The 21827-nt window shown below is 45.3% G+C and overlaps 1 protein-coding gene across 1 annotated transcript; it reads right to left on the bottom strand.

The window, feature by feature from the left end:
• Positions 1-1662: 1662 nt before the first annotated feature.
• Positions 1663-21332, bottom strand: ccdc146 (coiled-coil domain containing 146). The gene is made up of 20 exons (XM_030114049.1): positions 21097-21332; positions 18663-18726; positions 18369-18451; positions 18112-18205; positions 17909-17982; positions 16603-16830; positions 16434-16523; positions 15861-15957; positions 14978-15070; positions 14494-14661; positions 13847-13935; positions 13547-13711; positions 13340-13415; positions 12574-12722; positions 12239-12467; positions 5894-6004; positions 5651-5788; positions 5438-5563; positions 4439-4561; positions 1663-2152 (listed from the first exon to the last, which is right to left on the bottom strand). The coding sequence occupies exons 1-20, from the start codon at positions 21330-21332 to the stop codon at positions 1961-1963; spliced, it is 2625 nt and encodes an 874-aa protein (XP_029969909.1). The 3' UTR covers positions 1663-1960.
• Between the last annotated feature and the right edge of the window lie 495 nt (positions 21333-21827).

Here is a 21827-nt window from a genome sequence, read left to right as displayed (position 1 = left end):
AAAATACCGTCAAGATGTTTTCATTTTCAGTCAGCCCCCACCCACCCCCCCAGCCTCTAATCGCCATTTCCCCTTTTAAACCGGGGAACAAATCGCTGACTGCCTCCAACGCGCTCTGTTATGCGGCGGGTGTTATGTAGCCGCCCAGCGGTTCGGGGCTAACTTAATCTGACAGCTCTGGGCGTCAGCCTGCAGTGGATGATCACACACACACACACACACATCTCCTCCTCGGGAGTCGGCTCACGCAGATCCGAGTAGCGGAGCTTGTTTAATAAGGTGTTCGCCGAACTTCAGGTGGAAGTGGCCCCTGTGTTTCTCATCAGAGGAGTCCAAGTCCAAGATATTTTACGCTCTTTGTCCTTCTTGTTGCCTTCAAAAATCCGTTGAATATAATCCATAAAGATAAAGCATTTCCCATTTTTTAACATCACGGAAGACAAGAAGAGCAGTTCGCTGTGTCATCTGTCACTCCTGGATTTACTACTTCTCAAAAACTTGGGACACTCAAGGGTAATTGATGCTAAAAGTTTCTCTCTCTCTTTCCATTGTTCAAATATTTCACGGGAAGGCATGATGGGAAATAATCCACAGGGGTCTAATTGGAGTCTTGTTCAAAACGACCTTGGAAAAAAAAAAAAGCCTTTCTTGATTCATGGCCGGTGACTGCAAACTGTTTACTAATGAAACACTGTTTTTAGGTCCAATGTTTCAATGGCTTAACCAATGTTTCAATGGCTTAACCATTCTACAGATTAGAAATGATTTTTACTCTTTAATCCATCAGCAGGAAGCACATCAAAGACTCAAAACTGTTTCTAGTAAAGGGTTGAAGGGGATTTCCGAGAGCGTTGTTTTCTCTGTCACATGGTTGGCATCAGGAAGTAAAACCACAGAAGAGAAGGCGGAGTATGGGTGCCTCTATATGCTGTGTGTGATCAGGCAAGTGGATGCAGCTGTGCTGAGAGGGAAATGGACGCAGGTGAGGTGGGAGAGCAGAAACAGGCGAGCAGGGAGGGATAAAATGACCAGCAGGACGAAATGAATGAAGAGCTAAAACCCAAAATGAGCTCTGTATATATCTACGCATATATGTAAATCAGTAAATATGTAAAAAATGGTAGTGATGTACATGTTGGATATAAATCATCAGCATCATCACTCTCTCTTGATTTTTTATCTGTTTTCTCTGCAGCATTCTGGAAAGAAATAAAAACCTCAATAAATACTCTAAAGTCTGCTGGTACCCTCCAGCAGCCAAGCTGTTGAAGTCTCAGTGAAAACATTGAGAAAATCTGGTTCAAACTACATGAATCATGCGAGGATGAGGCCAAGATCCTCAGAAAAAAGAAGTCAGTGAGTGAAAAGGCGTCAGCGATGTTGTGGTTAGTGAGATATTTTAAAAGTTTCAAAGGCGATCACCAGAAACCACCTCTGAACCCTTCAGCCTCATTTAAAGCTCGCCTCTTATTCATTTTCAAACTTTGGCTCCCCTCCGCTGAGCTCTCTGAGTGCCATCGCTCGTTCCACTTCATTTAAATTCCCCTCTCACTGTGTCATTCTCTATGCTCTTTCATTGCCGGAGCTTCCTCTCTGTATTTACATTTATCATCTCGGGCATTAAGAAGGCACTCGTGGTCTCGCCATGGAGCTTAAACCCATTGCAATTTATTCACAGATTACAAGCGTGAGGGATGAAACAACAACAGGGGCGTGCAGAAATATGCAGAAATATTCCGGTGTCCCTGAAAAATTCATTTGTTTTCAGGAGAAAAGCGGGGGGGGGAATGCTCGTAATGTGCTGCTAGGTGCAGAAAATGAGCACAGAGCCTGAACATTATGTAACAACAAATGCCATCAACCCCTCTCTCCTCCGTCAATTAAACATATTTCATGTCACGTATCATGCACACACACACACACACACACACACACACACACACACTGTTCTTCAGATGTCTCAGGGCTTCAGTGTGGGCTTGCGGATGTGTCTCATGTTGGCGCCGGGCTGGGAGGCTTTGAAGGGGGCCTGAGCGCCGTAGGGCCTGGGCAGGGGGAGCAGGTCGTTCTGAGGGATGTAGGCGTTGGGGCGGGGCTCGGCCGTGGTGTACACCCCATTAGGCAACTGGTTCCACTCCTCCTCTTCAGGACGCTGCACACACACACATATACACACAATATTAATATTTAACTCCGAGTTTGCATGACCTTGGACTAAATGCTTAAATTTTAATAATCCTGAATTTTAATGGAGTAAATGGAATAATCAGGCCTGCAGTGTCCTTAATTTTTTTTAACGTCTCGACAAATGCAAGGGCGTCGGTGAGCGGCGAGAGCGTGAGCTCAGGGTAACAAAGCTGATTAGAGTCTCGGCCGCAATTTATTTTAACCATGTTAACATCAGGAAGTGAAATTACACGGCGAGGTAAATTAGTATTAACAGTGACTCTTGTGCACGGCGTGATGCGCGGAATATCAAATCAGAGGCCAGCCATTAGCGGGGAGCGTCACGGGCTCTGTCGATCCTGACTGTCTGCCACTTTCAGACCAACATCTGGCTCCTGCGCTGCTCAAACAGCAAAATTAGGAAGAGAATTGTGTATATCTGCAGCTGTGAGGATTTTAATTGACAATTAATTTGGTTTTATCTACTGAAGGACAGAAACGGACAATCAAAAAAACATTTTTTCATCAGTCGACGGTCAGAGAAGTTGTCTACAAATGAGTTTGGCACTGTTGCTTCTCTCCCAAGGAGTCAATGTGAAGGTTCAGTTACTTATTCCTCCCCCTTCTGTCACTGTTTGCAGGCTATCCTCATCAAAATATGAAAACCTATAAATGTTTGGGTGGTTTTAGTTAAAGCAGACGCTGTTTTTTCATCTGTGCGATTTTGACAAAGATCAGATCACATTTGATGGTGATTTTATGCAGAAATGTGAGAAATTCCAAAAGGTTCAGATACTTTTTCAAGCCACTGTAGATGAGGGTGGGGATGTAGACTGATTCAAGAGCTTTGGCTTTCAGCTCAGCTCCTTCTTCACCACGACTGACCGATACAACGACCGCATCACTGCAGCCGCTGCACCGATCCGCCGGTCAACCTCACGCTCCATCTGTTCGCCACTCGTGAACAAGACCCCAAGATACTTAAACTCCTCAACTTGAGCCAGGGTTTCTCTGGAGAGAAACCCTGTGTTCCATGACCAGGCCTTGACCTTTTCACATTTAACCTGACTAACCTGACTAAATAATCGCTGTTCTTATTTTTTCTTGATGCCTACTTCTTCCTGGGCTGAGAATGTGAGCACCGTTTCTCCTCTGGCAGACGCAAAGCGTCGCTTCCAGCCTCCGCGGTGACATTGCCAGGTAATTTCGGAATTTGTGTGCAGATTAAACATGCCAATTAGCAGGATTTAGATAACTTCCGGGCACATCACTGGAGCTGGGGCCCGGCCAGGTTGTTCTCTTTGCTTTCAGCTTTCATTCTGAAGCTCACTGGCGTTACACGGAAAACTTCAAGCTGACTGATCTCACAAGTTTTGCACGCCGTGTGAAAAATATCCTCAACATTTGTTTGTTGAAACTTTGGTGTATCATGTATCATGTATCTGCCTGGATCGTGGCGGGGAGAGCACCGGCAGCGGCTGGAGAAATTGATTTAAAGCCCGAGTGGCTGATGGATCAATTTGTAAGCATGGCGGACCCCCGCTGAGAAACGTGCGCGCGTCCTCATGACACTGTAGTCCGCCTCCGTTTGACTTTCACCCCATAACGGCATGCAAATGAACTGTGCCCACATCTCAGTCGGGCTTCAAAGAGATGGCGATTTTCTCATGCATATCAACAGTTTATCCGCTGGCATGTGATCTGAGGAGCGCATACAAAACAAGGAATAATGGCTCTGAATGGGAGAGAGAGAGAATAATAAATATCCCCAACTGCCGCTAAATAAACAGGAAAAAAAAAAAAAAAAAAAAAATACCCACTGTGCTCTTGAGGTTTTCGGAACACATTTACATTTTAAGAAAATTTAAAATGCACATTGAACAAAGAGCCCGGGACTTTCTTCAGATTCGCACAGAGGCGTCGGCTTCTGCTGGTTTTCTTCCTGTTCTGTTTTTTTGGGGTTTTGGGAAAAGTGCTCGCAGGCGATCGTGGCGCCCTTCAGCAGGAATGAAAATGTGAGAAAATACAGTTTCAGTGTGACAACAGACTGGATTCAGACTCAGCTGATTCTGGCCCATCGCATCCTGTGTGAGCGTGTGAGTGTGTGTGTTGGAAGTAACTCGGACACAGCAGCCTCTCTTGTCCCTGTACAATCTTAATCGATTCCTGCTCCTTGTGCCAGCTACACTTCTCTGCTTTGTCACCGTGTCTCCTACCCTCGCCCCTCGGCGCTTTAATCAATTTCTGACCAGTGATCTGTGTGTTTCTTTACCCTCTTTCTCCTCTCTCTGTCCCTCTGCCGCCTCCTCTTGTCCCGGAGCGTCCTCCTCCACTCCTCCTCCAGCTCGGGGTGCGGCGGCAGGCCGTCCTCCAGCCCCCGCTGGCACCTGTCCATCTGGAGACACACAAGACGCCGTCACTTTGTATTCCTTGCGCGGCCGCACTCTTCTGGCTCCATTGACTTCCAGCTACACCCCGAAAACAGATGGTTTTATCAGTGTCAGAATCTGGGCAGAGTTATGCCTCTCGCTCTTTCAGTTTTGTGGCGGCGTCTGCGGCGGGCTGCAGGCGTACATCAGCTGCAGGGACTCTTCAGGTTATTAACACAAAACGTCTTGATATATTGAGAAAGCGTGTGGGAAATCAGCTCATTTTTTGGGGTGTTTAATTTTTCATTGAGGCAAAAAGCTGTGGGACTCAAACCAGAATATCCAAAAGTTCTTGGACATTCTTGCATTACTGGGAAAGTCTGAACCAACACACTAAATGAATGAATTCGCAACTCAATCTGATTCTCAGGTTATCAGTTTTCATATAATAGCATAAACTGTGTAGATGCATTCTGTCAAAAAGTAGAAAAAAAAACCTAATTTCCAGCTTGCTGCACTGGAAGAACAGCTACTAAATATTAATCCCGACCCTCCAATTATTTCGCCTAATGTGTGACCTTCAGTTCAGCTCTTCTTCTTGGCAGATACTTGTTTTTCACTGGCATCATTTTGTTCTGAACAAACCCCAGGGAGACGTTTCCCTTTTTTTTTTAAATTTATGACTGAATATTATTTTGTCTGTGTTTACTTCAATTTGTTTGACTGCGCAAATAAGGTAAGTAAATGGGTTTGAGATGAATGATGGGATACAGGATGTTTTTTTTTTTGTTTTTTTTTGACACTTATGGGTCTCTTGGATCGTGTTCAATGAAGAGTGACAAAAATAACGGGTGAGACAGCGGGAGACTGGAGGGGACGGAATAATCTGGGACGGCGCCGACCTGGAGCTCCTTCTCTTTGATCTGCTGCTGCTGGGACAAAGCGATCGCTCGCTTCATGGAAAGCTCCGCCGACACGGCCCTCAAACGCTGGTTGATGTTGATTATGTCGGCTTGGCAGTCATTCAGCTGAAACACACACACACACACACACACACACAGATGAAGTGACTCAACCCTCATCTCAGTTTAGACTAACTGGATGTTGTTGTGTACCTGTTTTGCCAGAGAGAGTGTGTCCTCTCTCCGGTTCTCGGCGAGTTCGCCGAGCGCCTTCGAGAGCCGGGTCACCTGCTCCTGCAGGAGCTCCTTCTCCAGCAGCTGCCTCTCTCGCTCGGCGACGTTCACCTCAAGCTACGTGAATACACACACACACACACACACACACACACAGATGTAGTGGTTACGGTCCGCTACACAGAATCTGCAGCCAAACAGCCTGTTAATGGTTTGTTTTACCTGCTCGATTTTCTTGACCAGCTCCGCTGATGGCGGGTCTTTGCCTTCAAGCTGTTTGTAATTGACGGTTCGATTCAGACCTCTGAGCGTTTTGTCTCTGGCTTCTGACAACTTGGAGACAAAGACGAGCCAAGAAGAATTAATTCACACCCTTGACTCCGCATGTATTTCATCAAAAACTACGCTTCATTAAAGCAAATTACATTTCATAGAATGGATAAATAAGATGAAGTAATTAGGCTAAAATCGAGACGCATCTTCTGCCTGTCTGTGTTGTGAGAGCCTTGTCCTCCAGGCTTTTCAGATATATATTGCTCTGGGCTTAAAAAAAAAAGACTTTTCCGGGCTAAATGTAGTCTTGAGATGGGAGTTACTTCCCGCTAGGTGACAAGTCACTGGCAAAGTGTGATAAGAGAGACCGAAATTTAAAGAGCCGCTGCATCCCTGTGGGGGGACGGAGTTTTTTTAGATTCTGACATCCCTCAAGACAGTGGAAGCAGCGGAGGGAGGCGAGGAAACACAGAAAAGCACAAAGAAGATGAGTCACTCTCCGGGAAGGAAACAGAAAGCAGGCAGAACGAGAAGATATTCAAATCAGGTGTCGGGGCACGGCGGGCGTTTTATATTCCTTCAGCTGGCGCTCTTATCCTGAAGCTGCTGCAATTAGCGAGGAGAGACGGGGGTCAGAGGTTTGCTCCAGTAAAACACTGCGGCGCCGTCACGACTTACTGATCGACTGCTTCGACGAGCGACAGCAAATTAGCATATAAAACGTCAATTAGAGGCGCGGCGTGCAGGTTCTGACCTCCAGCGACCCCGTCTTTGAGAGAGTGGGTTACTATTTGGCTTGTGGCGATGACACGGTGTAGGTAAAACTAAGATAAATCATCAGCGTGAAGCAAGAAGGCTGTGTTTGGCGGTCATAATGTAATGGCAGATGGATGTGGATCTGGATTCTGGATTATACAATCAGCTCGTCAGTCTATTCCAGAAGGAAACATGTCAAATGTCTGGATTATGAGAAGAAGGATAGATTCGGAGTCGAGTGTCCTCCTAACCTCGGTAGATAAAAATGAGCAATTAAAGCAGCTCTGCTGCCTCGCTCCGAAGTTAATTCAAATGCCCAATGGCCCCATTACAGCAAAAATAAAGGTGGACTATATATAAAGATTTATACCAAGCCGAGGTGATCAAGGCGCCATGACAGGGACGATAAAAAGAACAAAGGGAAAATATCAGATGACGGAGGAGAGACAAAACACGAGAAGACATGAGAAAATATTAATAGACGCCCGGGGAGATCAGAGAGGGAGATAAATACCAGAGAAGAAGAATCAGCGGCACAGACAGAAGGGAGAAGAAGGAGGCGATGGGGGAGAAAAAACAGTGCGGAAAAATGTAGTACACAGGCGGTCTGACCTGTGGCGACCGGGCTTATGAAACAACAGCTTTTCTCCATTCAGCCATACAGTATAGATGTGTGTCGACGTGTCTGTTTCTAGAGAGGCAAGACGGCGAGGTGCGAAGCTGACGGTTCTCGTTTTCCCTCCGGCAGCAAGCCTGATTAAAACGGACTGGGGCGATACCGAGGAGCTGCTCTTCCCTCCCGGTGGCACGACTGGGGTTTAAAACTTTGAAAAAAAAAGAACAAAGTTGTCATCCGATTCACTAAAGTGTTTGTTCAAGTCACGGAGGCCAAAGGAAAAGTGATGAGACGTGAAACACTGACAGTTAGAGGATGATGGAGTGAGAAATGTGCACAGAGAGGGGCGATAAAAGAGTGACAGACAGGGGAAGATAAAGAGATAAAAGACAGCGCGGCGGCCAGAGTGAGGAAGAGAGAAAGAGAGATAGCGGTGAACCGGACGAGACGGACAGAATGAGAGAGGCGAGAAACGCTGTGAGACAGGAACTGACTGACCGGCAGGCAGCGGGGTTATCTGCAGGGAAAATGACACGACTTCACCAACAAAAGCCTCTTTGTGACGACTGCAGCCACATTTACGATCAAGTCACTTTAAATGTAAAAAAAAATCTGGAGAAAAAAAACACAAATATTGCACTAATCCCGTGGTTTTCAACATGGAGGTCACACAGAACCCCAGCGCGTCTGAGGTTGTCAAAAACATATTTTCTCTTGACAAAGAAAGCCATAATAAGACACGGCGTAGAATCCGCGGCGGGCCTGGAGGACTGCCGATGGCTCGTATTTTAACAGCTGCTGCCTTTGTCTGTTGGTCAGAGTGAATGCGTTCGACTGCGACGTGACGTTACTGTAAAGTTTTAGCGAGTCTGAGATTTGGGAGCTCTTCTCGGAGGCAGTTTCTGAATGGCAGAAGCTTCTCATCACTTCATAGAACAAAACATTTAGGCTTATTTGGTGCCTCCATTCTTCCTGTATCCATTGCATTAGTCTATATTTTGATGAAGAGGACTGAAACGTGAAGACAGACTACATTTTTGGGAATTATACCATAGAAGGTTCCACATCCTGTAATCATAAAAATAAATAATTACCCTTATTCATACCACACGGCAAATTCAGGTTACCAAAAGTGTCATAATTAATATGATAAAAGACAAAGGGACAGACCACCGCAGTGGAAAGGTCAGTTAAGTACAGCAGCAGAGAAAGTATAATCGTAATAGGGTTATGTAAGGTTAATTAGCAGAACATGCCAGAAGGGGAGCTGGAGCGAAGCTTCCAGAAGCACTAAACAAGATATTACTATTATAAATGAAAATAGACAAAGAGGCCACTAATATTTATCAGCCTTAATGTTGGTCTGGGGACAAGATGTGTCAACAAACGCAACAATAACAGTAAAGAATTAAAGATAATGGACGTCGTTATGGCACGGGGATGGGCTGGATAAGGAAGAGAGAACAAAATAATTAAAAGTTAAGGCGTGACCTCAGGACAAGTGCTGCGCGTATATTCTGAGGAAAGGTTGGAAAGATGATGGGCTACTGACCCTGCGGGCTTGAATTCCTCAGGCAAATCATTCCACAGCCTTGAAGCGTCTGACAACAAAAGCCCTGACTTTTTAAAATCTAACCAGCATCCAGAAATGGAGATGGTTAAGGCGCATATAGAGGGCCGGGGAGCTCAGGCTGGACGGAGATTAACAAACGATGAGCAGAATTTCTTCACAAATTAGATGCACAGATGGTAAAAAGGTGGCGAAAAGGTTATTAAAGCTACTGGAATCTGAGCATGAATCATGCATTTTCTCAGTGTCTGTACAAAATGCAGCATGCAAACTAAGCAACAATCCTCCATAATCTGAGACGCTTCACTCAGTGGAAGCACATCTGCCAGCAAGGTGGATGACCCAGTCAGGATAAATACAAGTCCAGCCAGATCAGCTTTTAGCTTTTGGAAACCTCCACGCTTTCCTCTCCTCCGGCGCCGCGCGTGCAGGACGGAGGAGACGCTCGGCGCGGCCCGACTCGGTGACCTCTCGCGGGACGCCTCCGTGAATGTGAATGGGAGATCCTCCGGCGGCCGAACAAACATCGGCCGGGTCTGCGAGCGTGTCCGCCGGACTGCACAGACTTTTGACTTTGACATTTGAATACGACCTCTTTTCCACAACAAGATGACTTTGCGGTGGCGCCTTCTTCCAAGTTCTGGGGGCGGTAAGCAGATTACTGTTCGGGAGGCGGGCGGGGGGGGTAACTGCCACTGGACTGCTGAACCAAATATTTTTGCAGCGGCTCGACTCACTTTCTTTTAGTCTCTGCAACATTTACGATGTTATTTCCGCACTTGTTTTTAACGGCTGAGAAGATGGCCGTCTTACTGGAGACGACTGAGATGTCACCAGTGCGGCGCGGGTCGCGGCGTGCGCGCGGATGCATGCGCACCTGAGTGCATCCGAGACACTCATAAACAAGCGGTAAATTCCGAATTCGACACCAACCCCTGTTTATTTTTGCAGCAATTAAAATTCCTCGGAGCAAGTGAAAGCTTGGGAGTATATTGAAGTTCAATACTCTCACAGATGGCCCAATCTGTCTTTGTCAAAATTCCCCATCAAAGGGAGAGAGGGGGGTCTGTCTGCAATGAGCAGATAAACTGGTCACAGATGAATACAAACACACTATATATATGATAAATCAACAGCGAGGGATGGAGATTGAATTCGAAAAGAGAATTCGCGGGGAGAAAGAATCGAGCTGGCAGCGCTCCGGCGGAAGGGGAGACCTCGGCGCTCCACTCTGCCGACCCGGGGGAGCCAGGCGGCTGCACGAGGAAAAACTGTGATTTAGAAAATGATTTGCTATTTACACACAGAGTAGAGGGAGGAGCGCTGAATGACTGGAGGACGGAGCGGATGGAGAGATGAACAAACAGATGGCTGGGTACACTAGTCGGAGGTGTCATGGCTGCTTTGTAAAAGCTTTCAGGAGTGGATCCCCGGCCTGCCGGCTGAGGTTCAGGTGATGTTGTTTTTTTTTAAGAAACATTATATTTGGATTTCCCTGCAAAACATTCAATGTTTCACAAGATGTTTTCAGAGCAGTAGTTGAAGAGATGCTTTAGAGTGTGCTCACAGTTTTCATGTTCGATTCAGTGGAAATGGTTGTGAAGTTTTATCCTGTGTGTCGGCAGCCTCAAAATATACAACGCGGGAGCCGCGCAGTGTGGCCCTTGATCAGAATTTATGGGCTGATATTGAAGTGGCACGGCGATCCCTCAAGCGCGGCGACAGAACACAGCCAGAAGAAGTGAGACGCGGGGGAGAAATCTCCTGTATCGACAGAAAACATCTGTAAAGCGCTCAGAAACAGGTGGGAGTTCGGAAAAGAAAAACAGACACATGAACTTATTTTAATGCCTAAAGAGAAAAATGAAAATGCGGTTTTGGACAAAGAGGGAACGAGGGAAGGAATGGCTGCTGAGCAAAACAATAGGTTATATGAGTGAAGGAGGAAAAGATGGCTCCAACAGGGCCTGTTGTCGCGAGTGATAAACAGCAGAAGGAGTCAGCAGATGGAGGGAAAGAGAAAAAGGGGAGTTTTTCAAAAAGAGCAGCACATGGCGACGCCTGTTCCAACGCCGCGTTCATCCAAAGGAGCGCGAGACGCAGATAAGAGGAGTCTGGTCCGGCAGCCAGTCGGAACCGGTCGCTCTGATCCGCAGCAGCAACACACCCAGTCCCGGGACGCAGCCACTGGCAGGAAAACACACCGCGAATCTGTGTGTGTGTGCGTTCTCTCTGTCACTCTCGGTGTGTTGTTTTGAATGTGTTTGTTATTTATTCATGTGTGTGTCTGTCTGTGGAACCTGTGGCGCGGCGTGTTCTTATTTTGGTCCGTTCCCTCTTGGGTTGAGTCTTCCTGCAGATCCGCCTGTGTTCTGAGTTTTAGTTTTTTTTGTTCCTGCTCAGCCGGAGGAGAGCGTCTGACTACAGCTCTGAAAACAAGGTAATAGGCTGTTTTCAATTGAGTGATCACAGACGGCGGAGGAAAACACAAGTGGCAAAAAAAAAAAAAGAGAGAGAGAGAAAACACATTTTTATCTTCAGTCTTCAGTCTTTGAAGACCTTTTCTCAAATGCACAGCTGAAAATGAATATTAGATGTGGTCAAAAATGAAGGAAATTTCACCTCTCACACAGTGAAGAGTGAACCTTGCAGTGTGTTTTGAGAGCGATTCCAAACTGTGATCGTAAGACGAGGCTGTAAATGCATTTCTAAACAGGGATTGGCTCATTAGTGGTGTTTGTGCACCGCAACGGTTCTAAGAAATGTCTCTTCTGGAGCTCTGCGCTCCACCGTCCTCTTCGGAGATCCCCCCACCCTCCCCAGCCTGACACCGAAAGCCAAGAAATCTGAAAAACAATCCCCGATTCTGAAGAAACGACTCACACACCCACAAAAATGGACTTCCCGAGATCCTCTATGGCAATAAACAAACAGAGGATGACAGGAGCACACAGAACTGACTGGGCAACGTTGGAGGAGCTCTATCAAATGAGAGTCTGCAAACCAACATGTTTCCGAGCCGAGCTCCTCAAAGGCGCCGTCGCTCTTTTCAGAGTCACTTCTACCGTCTGATCACAGCGGGAAGCACTAATTGACAGGTCCGACTCCTTGGAAATCCACGGAGCTGAACCGCGTCCCGACGTCGTCGTCGTCAAACCGCTGGCGAATCGAATCGCGCGGCGAGAAGCTGCATCAATTAGCGCCTGTTAGCAAGACTGGAAACAACAACAACAGCTGATAATGAGGCTGTTTAGAACAGCTGCGCACCTGAGAATTATCTTTAGGGATCAAATGTCGGCTGCATGGGAAGGAGAAGTGGATGATGGGAAACTTTCACCAAAACTCACTTTACCTCGATGTGCAGCGTGGTGATTTCTCCCTCCAGCTCCCTCTGGAGGGGAACCTCCCTCTCCTTCAGGTCGATCTGTCTCTTCTCCTCACTGATCGCTAACTGCAGGTCTCTGATGTCCTCCTCCGAAGCCTCCAGAGCCGCGCTCCCCTCCCTGATGGCTGCCGTCAGCGCGTCGTGCTTCTCACGGTAGTTGGACAAAACCTCGTCGTGCTCCAGCAGCCGAAGTCCTCTGGAAATACGGAAAGTGGCGAGAAAGCACATGCATGCAAACACAATGCAGAGGAACTTATTTCTATTAAGGTGACATTGTCCAAGGCATAAAGTTATGGACATACAGAGAGTTGCGTTGCTGTACGGCGGTTTCGTGCTCCTTGTTCATTTCCATGAGAGCCTCCTCCTGGTTACCGATCATCTGATTGAGCCTCAACAGCTCCAGATTGCTGTCCTCGAACTCCTGAGTCAACTCACGATGCTTCCAGGTAACCTTTAAAAGGTTTACGTTGATTAAGTGAAGATATGAAGATATAAAAATTTGTGTTTCTATATCACACTGCACAGTAAAGCACAACTTTTGTGAAGACTTATGGGAGATATTAGAAAAATAACTGAAATTTGCACAGTGTTTTAAAGTCTTTTTTTAATTTTGCGGTTTAAAAACAATGCAGTTCTGGTCCATTTCCATCTCTCAGATCATAATCAGCTGTGATTAATGCATCTGTGTGTCTGTTTAACGCTTGTCTCGCTGTGTGAAGTCTACTCGACGGAGCCCGTCACAGACCTCCGCTGACAGCACTGTCGTCTTTACGCATTTACTTCAAGCTGTAATTGGAATTTTTTTTTTTTTTATGTAGGAGCACGACTACAGAGAAACATCTTCATCTTATAGAATCGGAAACATGAAAGTCCTTGGAAAGCCTTTGAATGAGCTGAGATGCTTGTGTTTGATAAACTGGCATATGATGCTTGTTTAAAAGCAGGTTAAAGAGTCGCACTCAAGATCTATTGATGCATTTATTTTTTTTTACACGGACATGTGAAACTGGTGTGATGTAAAAGTTTGTTTCCGACTATGTGTGTGTGTGTGTGTGTGTGTGTGTGAACCTTGGAGATGTCGTTGCGCAGTTTGTCTCTGGTCTTGGAGATGTGGGAGAGCTTCATGCGCGCCTTTATAGATGACCTGAAAAGTAACATGAGTAAATGTACACAGGTTTAAATCACAAGCATTAAGTAAACTACTGAGTATCTAATCCTTTACCACGCATAAACACACAGGGACACACACACACACACACACACACACACACACACCTGTCCTTGCTGGTGACGATGGTGCGTTGGATTTCCATCTCGTTCTGCAGGACTTTAATCTGCTCTGACAGCTCGGCGATCGTCTGCGAGCTGATCTGCTTCAGCCCGACGTACTTGTTCTTCTCCTCCACCATCGCATCGTAGAGTTTAGAGTGCGCCGATATTCTGAGGAGGAAAAACAAAGATTGAGTATTTTCTTAATCACGTTTTTGAATAAATGTTCGAAGAGAGCTGCAGTGACGATGTTTCTCCTTGTCAAACGTAAAGTTCTTTAGAAAACCTTTCAAAATAAAGCGACACCTGCGCTGCAGCGCGGCCTGGAGCTTGCTCTGGTCCGTGCAGATCAGATCTTTCTCTCGGAGCTCCTGCTGGATGTGCTGGTTCAGCTGCTGCGGACAGATTTAAGTGCGTAAAACCGCAATCAGGCCTGCGTGGGCGGGTTTGTTTGCGAGTGTGTGTGTGTGTGTTAATAAAACATCAAACTTCACTCATACACAAACCGTTACAGCTTCCCCTCTGACAGCGTGAATGAATAAAGAAGAAGAAGAAGTGAGGGGGATCTGTCACAGAAATGCAAACTTCTTTTACTTCTGAGCTGATTTGGAGTTTCACGCCTCAGTATTCATTCACTTCAGGAATCTAATAAAAAGGTTTTACACGCTTTAATTTAATTTAAGCTGTTGTTTTTTTCTAAATCCATCTAAAATATCGTGATGATCAAACTATTGCTAGATGACATTTGTTTTAGTCATTCGTTTTTCTTTCAGAAAACCATCAAAAGGAGCCAAAATATAATCTGACTTAAGCTCTTCTTTGATGTTTTTTTTTAACACATTTATGGGAGAAATTTCCATCACTATAAGCGCATAAGTACCATTACTAATGACAAAAGCAAAACCTATTATAAATGTAACTGCAGCTGAGTTTGTGTGTTCCCGGCGTTGCACCTCAGCCCTGAGCCGCTCGCGGTGCTTCTGGCCTCTCTCCTCCGCTTTGATCTGTGTCAGACATCTGAGGTTATGGAGTTCTTCTCTCAGGCAGTTCGACTCCCTCAGCAGCTCCTGAATCCTCCCGTACCGCCGCTTCTCCCGGCTCTCCTCCTCTGCCACGGACAGCTGGTGGGGTAGACGTTCAAAAAAGAAAATCTCAGTCTGGATGAAATTGTGGGGTTAGTGACAGCAGAATGGGACAGCAAAGCAAAGTCCAACAGGATGAGGGAGATACAGGAGTCAGGAGCAGTAGAAATGTCTCTGCAGGAAGGAGTTTATCATTTATCTGAGTGATTCAGTCGAAAAAAATCGACGAGACGTTTTCTATTGGGAGTCAAAATGACAGAAAATGAAAAATATAAGCGATTAAACGTTAAAATTAAACAAGGTCTTGCAAAATCTTGCACATCTAGTGAGTCAAGCATCAAGTCCGCAGCCTCACCCGGTTTTCAAAGCTGGCTCTCAGAGCGTCCACCTCCTTCTGAAGCTCCAGCCTTCGCTGAACGCCGGCCTCTCTTTTGGGGACAGCATCCAACTGAAAATCCGAAACAGAACCTCCAGTCTGTTTAAATTTTTTATCACGCTACGACACTGTTACCCCAACAACGACCCATTGTTTTTCCAGGCCCGATCTATTAGACTTGTATGCTAATAAAGAACAGTCCACAAGGACCGATATCCAACTTAATCTGAAATTCAGTCAGTGAATTTTTAATCACACATCAAACACAGACTGCAAAACTAATAGTGTGCATGAAAGCGTCCCTGAGGCTTTTTCTCCCGCTGCTTTAGTGACACTGGCTCATATTTAAAGGTATGAGTTACTCTGGGATGCATTCAAAAAATGTTAGGGAAGACTGGATAAACTTTTCTAAATATTTATCCACAGTATAAAGTTCAAAGCAGAATATTTAACTGCGAACAAACTCATCAATCATATCATGATGGTTCAGAAATGTGATGCCGGTCAAAATCATTATGAGTAACGATGCATGAGAGCGTTGCTCATGACCGGATGAATAAATCACTCAAATTACAAAGAAATGCTTTTGTTTTTTTTCATTTCTCTCTGAACGTGCACATTCCCAGAAGCGTTGGTGAGTTTCTCTCACATGTCAGCCGCGCCGATGCATTTCCGATGAGTCACTTAGAGAGAAAAGAAGAAATTAAAAAATGCGCACGCTTGTAAAAACTGAGGAGAAATAATGGTGAAATAGATGTGACGATCTGATTCCTCATTCAATGGAAATGTACTGTATTTTCCTCTGTACGCTGAAAGTGGATTAAACTTTTGCCAGTGTTTAAAGTGAAGTTTCGCACATCACCTGTGCCTGTAAATCACTGTAGACAGCCCGGCTGCGCTCGAGCTGCTCGGCGGACGTGGCCAGTGACTGCTCCACACTCTTGAGGGCTTGCATCTGCCTGAGGAGACATTAAAAAAAAAGACCTTTTAAATATTCATCGCTGACATAATAGTGCTGTGCGTCACACACTTTTTTATCTCGATTCTCATCCTCTCAAACTTGGCTCGACACGCCGAACTGTATAAGGATTCCTGTCGTGCGTGGGGATCCTCGGAATGCAAATACCGGACTGCTTTTAACCTCTCCGGACTGTCCAAACAACTCGTGAAAATGAAACGTCTGTTAGCATTTGAAGTGAAAACTAAAGCCGATAAAGCTGTTAAAGCATATCTTGTTTGGCTGGTACAGTGTGATGACTGCACAAGTTCTCTGCGGAGCTTCACAGAGCGCCGGAGACACAATGCTGAGTTTCGAAACACTCAAATTGGTTTCGCGATTGAAATATTCCAGCAATGCTGCAATTCAAGGACACCAACACAAACAGTCAACTTGACTGCATTTTTTGATTTTATTCATTCAGATATTTTCTTTCACCTGTTTTTCTCCCTGAGCTGCGCAGACTGGCTCTCATGCACGTACTTCCTGTCGCACATGACGTTCTGCAGCTTCATTTCAAGGACGCTCCTGGTCAAAAAAAAAGAAAGAAAAGACACATGATAAAGTTCCACAATTTCTGTCTTTATACTGCGGAGGAAGTTCTCACCTGTTGCACAGCAGCTGCCGGGCCTCCTCCCTGCCGACCTCCGCCGCCCTCAGCAGCAGCGCGTGCTTCCGCTCGCCCTCCTCCACTTGGCGCCGCAGACCCTCCGCCCCGCCGGTCACCTCCTCGCCCTTCATCTTGAGGGAGCGGTTACGCTCGTCCGCCCTCTTCGCTCGCTGCTCGCTTTCTGTGATCTCCACATTCAGTTCTTCTATTTTCTTCGCGGCAGCCCTGGTGTTTGTGGAGCGTCGGTAGAAATAAAGTTAAAAAAAAATTTTTAAAAAATCACAGGGCAAACGTGAGATGAAAGCCTTTTTCTGCTCGTTTGCAATAAGACTGCATATGTTATGAATAACAGCGTGTGCATCCATCTTTTACATACACCCCCCCAGTACTCCACGGCTTTGTGAATATGAAATTACAAGTGCATGTTCTCGTGCACTTGGTTCCACTTGCACTCCTTACCGGATAAATATTCATTTCAAATAAACATAAAAAGGATCCGCAAGGAAAGTCATGAGTGAATCCTGCAGCTGGACTTTCGGAAAATGATTTTTTTAGCACATTAGAAGGACTGACACTTGTAGATTGTTGGAGAATAAACCGGTGCCAGCAGTTCCCCGATGTTCACTTCCTCATGAGGATGAAGCTCATTCCTACATCAAACAGCGGGGACTGGGAACACTGAGTCCGCAGAAGAAAGCGAAAAGAACTAAAACTGGTAAATGGCAGCTTCAGAAAAGAAATGTTGAAAAGAAGAGGAAGAAGAATAGATTAGCTTTGAGAAAAAAAAAAGTTCTTTTCTTCTTTATCAGGCCTAATTACAAGTTTTCAGTTGAGAAAATCAATTGAATGGAGGAAAAAAAAAAAACCTCCTTGACTGCAGATTCATTTATTCAAGGTCTATTTTAAAATCAGCTCGAGTTTTGTTGTCTTTATATCTTCTTTCACTGCTTTAGGGTCACCTCAGATCATAGGGAGAACATGCAAACTCCAAACAGGAGCTGGAATATTCTGCTGGCTCACCATCCCAAACTTCAAATATTACTTATTTCTTGAAAAAAATGACAAAATACAGAAACTTAGAAGTAGTTAATTAGTATATTTTAAAATCTGACATGAGTTTAAAAAAACATTTGCTTCGTAATGAGGGTTAAAACCATAGAGAAAAGGAGAAAAACTAGCAATCTCCCACCCCTGCTTTCATTCCTCCATTCAGCCACATCTATTTTTCCCCAGAAGAATTAAAAAAAGGGGTAAATAAGAAAAAAAACAACTGCTTTATGAACACATGATCCCAGACACTCACTCTTTCTTAGTCCGTTTCCTTTCAGCCTCCTTTAAAATCTGGTCAGGTACGCTGATGAGCCTTGCTTTCTCCGCCTTTCCACGGCCATGCATCGACGTGCACACGCAAACGGAAAGAAAAAAACACACACAAAAAAAAAAAACAGATGATCTGTGATTTTCTGCATGGTGCGCTGCAGGCTCTGCCCGCTCACATTCACACACCTCTTTGAACTCTATGATCTCCTTCTTGTCTTCCAGCTCTTTCTGTTCCTTCGATATCTGCCTTTCACTGATTTCCACGTCCTCCAACAGATTTCTGCGCAGGGGAGAGGGAGAGGGATGCGCGCCGCTTCATCGAAAAGCTTTTTAATGAACAAAAACTACAAAAAGAACATGAAAACGGAGATAATAAGGAACGCCGGCATGAATCAGAGATTTTGATTAACACATTCCTGAGAGGATAGTTCGTGATACAATACCCTATTTCCAGTCGTCTCTGGGCAATCTCTTTTCTTAGGTCCTCACACTGGTCCTGTATGGCCTTTGCTTTGTCCTCCAGCTCCTGGAGAATCACCAGCAGAGTGAACTTTAACTCACACTTTTACTTCATCGTCAATCGGATGAATCTTGAGTTTCAATCAGAGCAAATTTACAGGATTCTACTTTCTTTCGTTTCTTTTTTTTTTATTTTTTAAAGGTTCATTCGAAAATCCATATGCGTCCAGGTGGTAATCCGTGAAAACCAGCGCCGGATGGCGCAACGATGAACTTACAGCGGGTTGAGTCTGAGTCTGAGTCTGATTCTCCTTCTCCAGACATCGCTTCTCCTCCCAGAGACTGCACCGGGGTCGGACCGGGTGAGGCCAGACACAGGGGCGAAAAAGAGAGGGAGAAGAAGAAGAGGAAGAAAGCAAAATAAATGAGTTTTTTTTGAGTGAAAGAAATGACGTTCCGGTTTCCTGATTCAACTGAAAGGGGGAACACTCCGCCAGGAACCCGAGCATTTCCACTTTCGCCAGTGCGCCGGTTGCAGGCACTCAAGCAAAACACAGGAAAATGCAGAATCCACAGATTATTAAGATGAAGTTATTATGCTATCCTGGCAAAACACACAATAAAGTACAAAAACACAAAAATGCAGTTTTATATTATGTAAGCACATAAAAAAGAGGGGTTTTTTTTTCATCTTTGTGGTGCAGGAGCTTTTTGAGAAGCTGATTAAAGTTTGCATAAAATCATTTCAAGCTCTGCCATTATGAAAAACCTGTGCCGCTGCACGTCTCGCACAGTAAATGATATTAATCTTCTTGACACCTTGATGTATTGGAAATTACCTGATACACAGGAGAGGGGGAAAAAAACACTCTTCCTGCCACTGGGTGGCTGGGAAAAAAAAAGTGCTGAATTCCTGTGTAGGTGTTTGGCTGAAGATAAAGGACGCGGTGATTTTTTTTTAAAAGAGCATCTGCCTGTCATATGCAGACCGACGTCCATGTGGGACGAGAGAGGAGGGAAGCAAAACGGGAATAAAAAAGGGAGAAAATGAACAGATGCAAAACGAGGAGGTGGAATTCCGTGAGAGCTCCTGAGCAAAAAAAAAGCCGTCACAAATAATATGCACACTCAGTGTCTAATGCTGTCTATTACCGCCTCCCCGGAGAATGCTCCGCAAGTAGTTTTCATTTAATATTTCAATTACCGCTGCGCCTGCTCTATCTGGCCCAGTGTGTATGCTATGCACTAAAAACCGTGATATACTGCAGATCATATCTGCCCTATAGTTGCGAGTTTATGTGCAGTGAGTGGTTCATATTGCCGAGGCAATTCAGAGTCAAACGTAATGCCGTGAGGATGGGAGTAATGATAAAATAAATAAGATTTATTGCCCGAGTTACAGCGCAGCGTTTTTTTTTTTTTCTCTCTCCAGAGTTTTTGACTTAAACAAGCAGTTTTAGTTGTGTGTGATCTGATTCAGAAGGTTTCTTTTAATTTTATTTTATCAGTGTGATTGGCATTTTCTGCCTTCACTGTTCGTTTTCTTGAACTCGATCCATATTTTCACCACACGCGTCTCTTAGCGGGAGGTCAAACGCAGGCAATAAGTCAAAGTGTTTGGGAACCGCTGGCGTGTGTTGTCGGGTTGCTTAGCAACATTCCAGTAACCTCCGCTTCACACTTGAAAAAGTGGAGTTTGTGTACAGAGGAAGGGGCGATCCTGAAGCGAGCGCGTTCTTTTCCATTTCTGTGGGTGTGTTTGACCTTTTCGGGCACGGGAGTTAAGGGAGGAAACAGAGAAATCTGCAGCAGAAAAACAGGAAAAGTGGTTGATATTATATAAAAAAAAAAAAAACATTTAGGGGAACAGAAAGTAGTAACAGGACTGATAGTCAAACAGAAAGTAACCAGTGCATGTGTTAGACTCAAGCAAAACCGAACCCTGAGCTTGCGGGCCGCGCACACCAAGTTTCTCCACCGTAAATCTGTGAGAAACTGAGTCACAACATAACGGGTAACAAAACAAAATCCACTGCTGAAGTCATATCTGATTCCTGCCAGAGTGAAAAAATATGCAGGGGGTTGAGCAATGCACCAACATGGTGTCCAATATCTGTGTGTGTGCGTGTGTGTGTGCGTGTGTGTGTGTGTGTGTGTGTGTCTTTGCACTATTGGACAATTTCAACCTTGCATTCCTCTTTAAGTCAATAAACTGATGCCTAATATAGCTCACCTCAGTGTTTGGTCCCCAGTTACATAGCCGTGACCGTGTGTGTGTGTGTGTGTGTGTGTGTGTGTGTGTGTGTGTGTGTGCGTGTGTGTGTGTGTGTGTGTGTGTGCGTGTGTGTGCGTGCGCGATCATGCATACTAAAGCTCCTCTACGAAACATACAGTATATCTCTCAGCATTGCTTCACTTTCACTTCTGCCTTTTGCGTGCTGGGTTTTTCCTGTAATGTGTAGTTTGTGTGTGCGTGCGCGCACGCGCGCGCGTGTGTGTGTGTGTCACTGTGTGTGCGAAACCCACGACACATTATTGAGAGAAATTCCTAAATCAATGTTTTTTTGGTTTTTTTTGGCCCGATTTAAAGTGAGCTATTTGATTTCTTCTACATTTATTTCGATACCTGAATGAAAATTGGAATGTGCTGCACCAGTGACAGGCAGAAATAGTGTGCACGCACACACACACACACGCGCGCGCGCGGCTCACCATTTCAGCTGGTGTTGTGTCTGGTAGTCTCTCTCCTCGGCAGCCTTCAGTTGGTTTCCTGCCCGGAGGAGGCGCCGCCTCAGTTCTTTGACCTCAGTCTCAGCCTCCTCTGCGGTGCCGGGCTCCTCTGTACTCTCCACCTCGGCCCGGAGCCTCTCCAGCTCAGCACGGCGCCGCTTCGCCTCTCCCAGACGCCGGACCTCGCAGTCCCGGGCACTGTTGGATGAAATTATCATTCTGGCATGTTGTATTCCGCACGGAAAGCGACGAATGCCAATTTACATTCGTTTAACTCATCCCATATGAACATTCTGATCCCACTCACTGGGAGAAAAGTAAATCCAACTTAACTTCATTTTTCAGAATCTATCAGAATCTGATTTTTTTTTTTTTTTTTTTTGTTCAAGGGTATATGAGACGAGCACGAGTGGATGTGATAAAGAGCTTAGTCTAGTTCAAGGGCGCTTCTGAAGTACTCCGGCTGTCAGAGAAACTGAACAGAGGTGTTAGAATCTTCAAGCTCTATAGTCGGGACCTCTGTGGTCGCTGATTCATACAGCCGGAAAATACAAATGCGATGAAAAAAAAAGAAGAAGAAAAAAAAAAACTGGAAAACTTACCTCTTCAGAGCGTCGTGAAGTAGCTTGAAACTCGCTTTCAGCTGGGCCGCTTTGGTGTGGCAGATTTTACCTGATGACAATAACTGACATGCACACAAACACAGGGATGAG

Source organism: Salarias fasciatus, chromosome 17, assembly GCF_902148845.1.
Source record: "Salarias fasciatus chromosome 17, fSalaFa1.1, whole genome shotgun sequence".
In the NCBI taxonomy this organism is placed as follows: domain Eukaryota; kingdom Metazoa; phylum Chordata; class Actinopteri; order Blenniiformes; family Blenniidae; genus Salarias; species Salarias fasciatus.
This window is presented reverse-complemented; position numbering and strand designations above follow the sequence as displayed.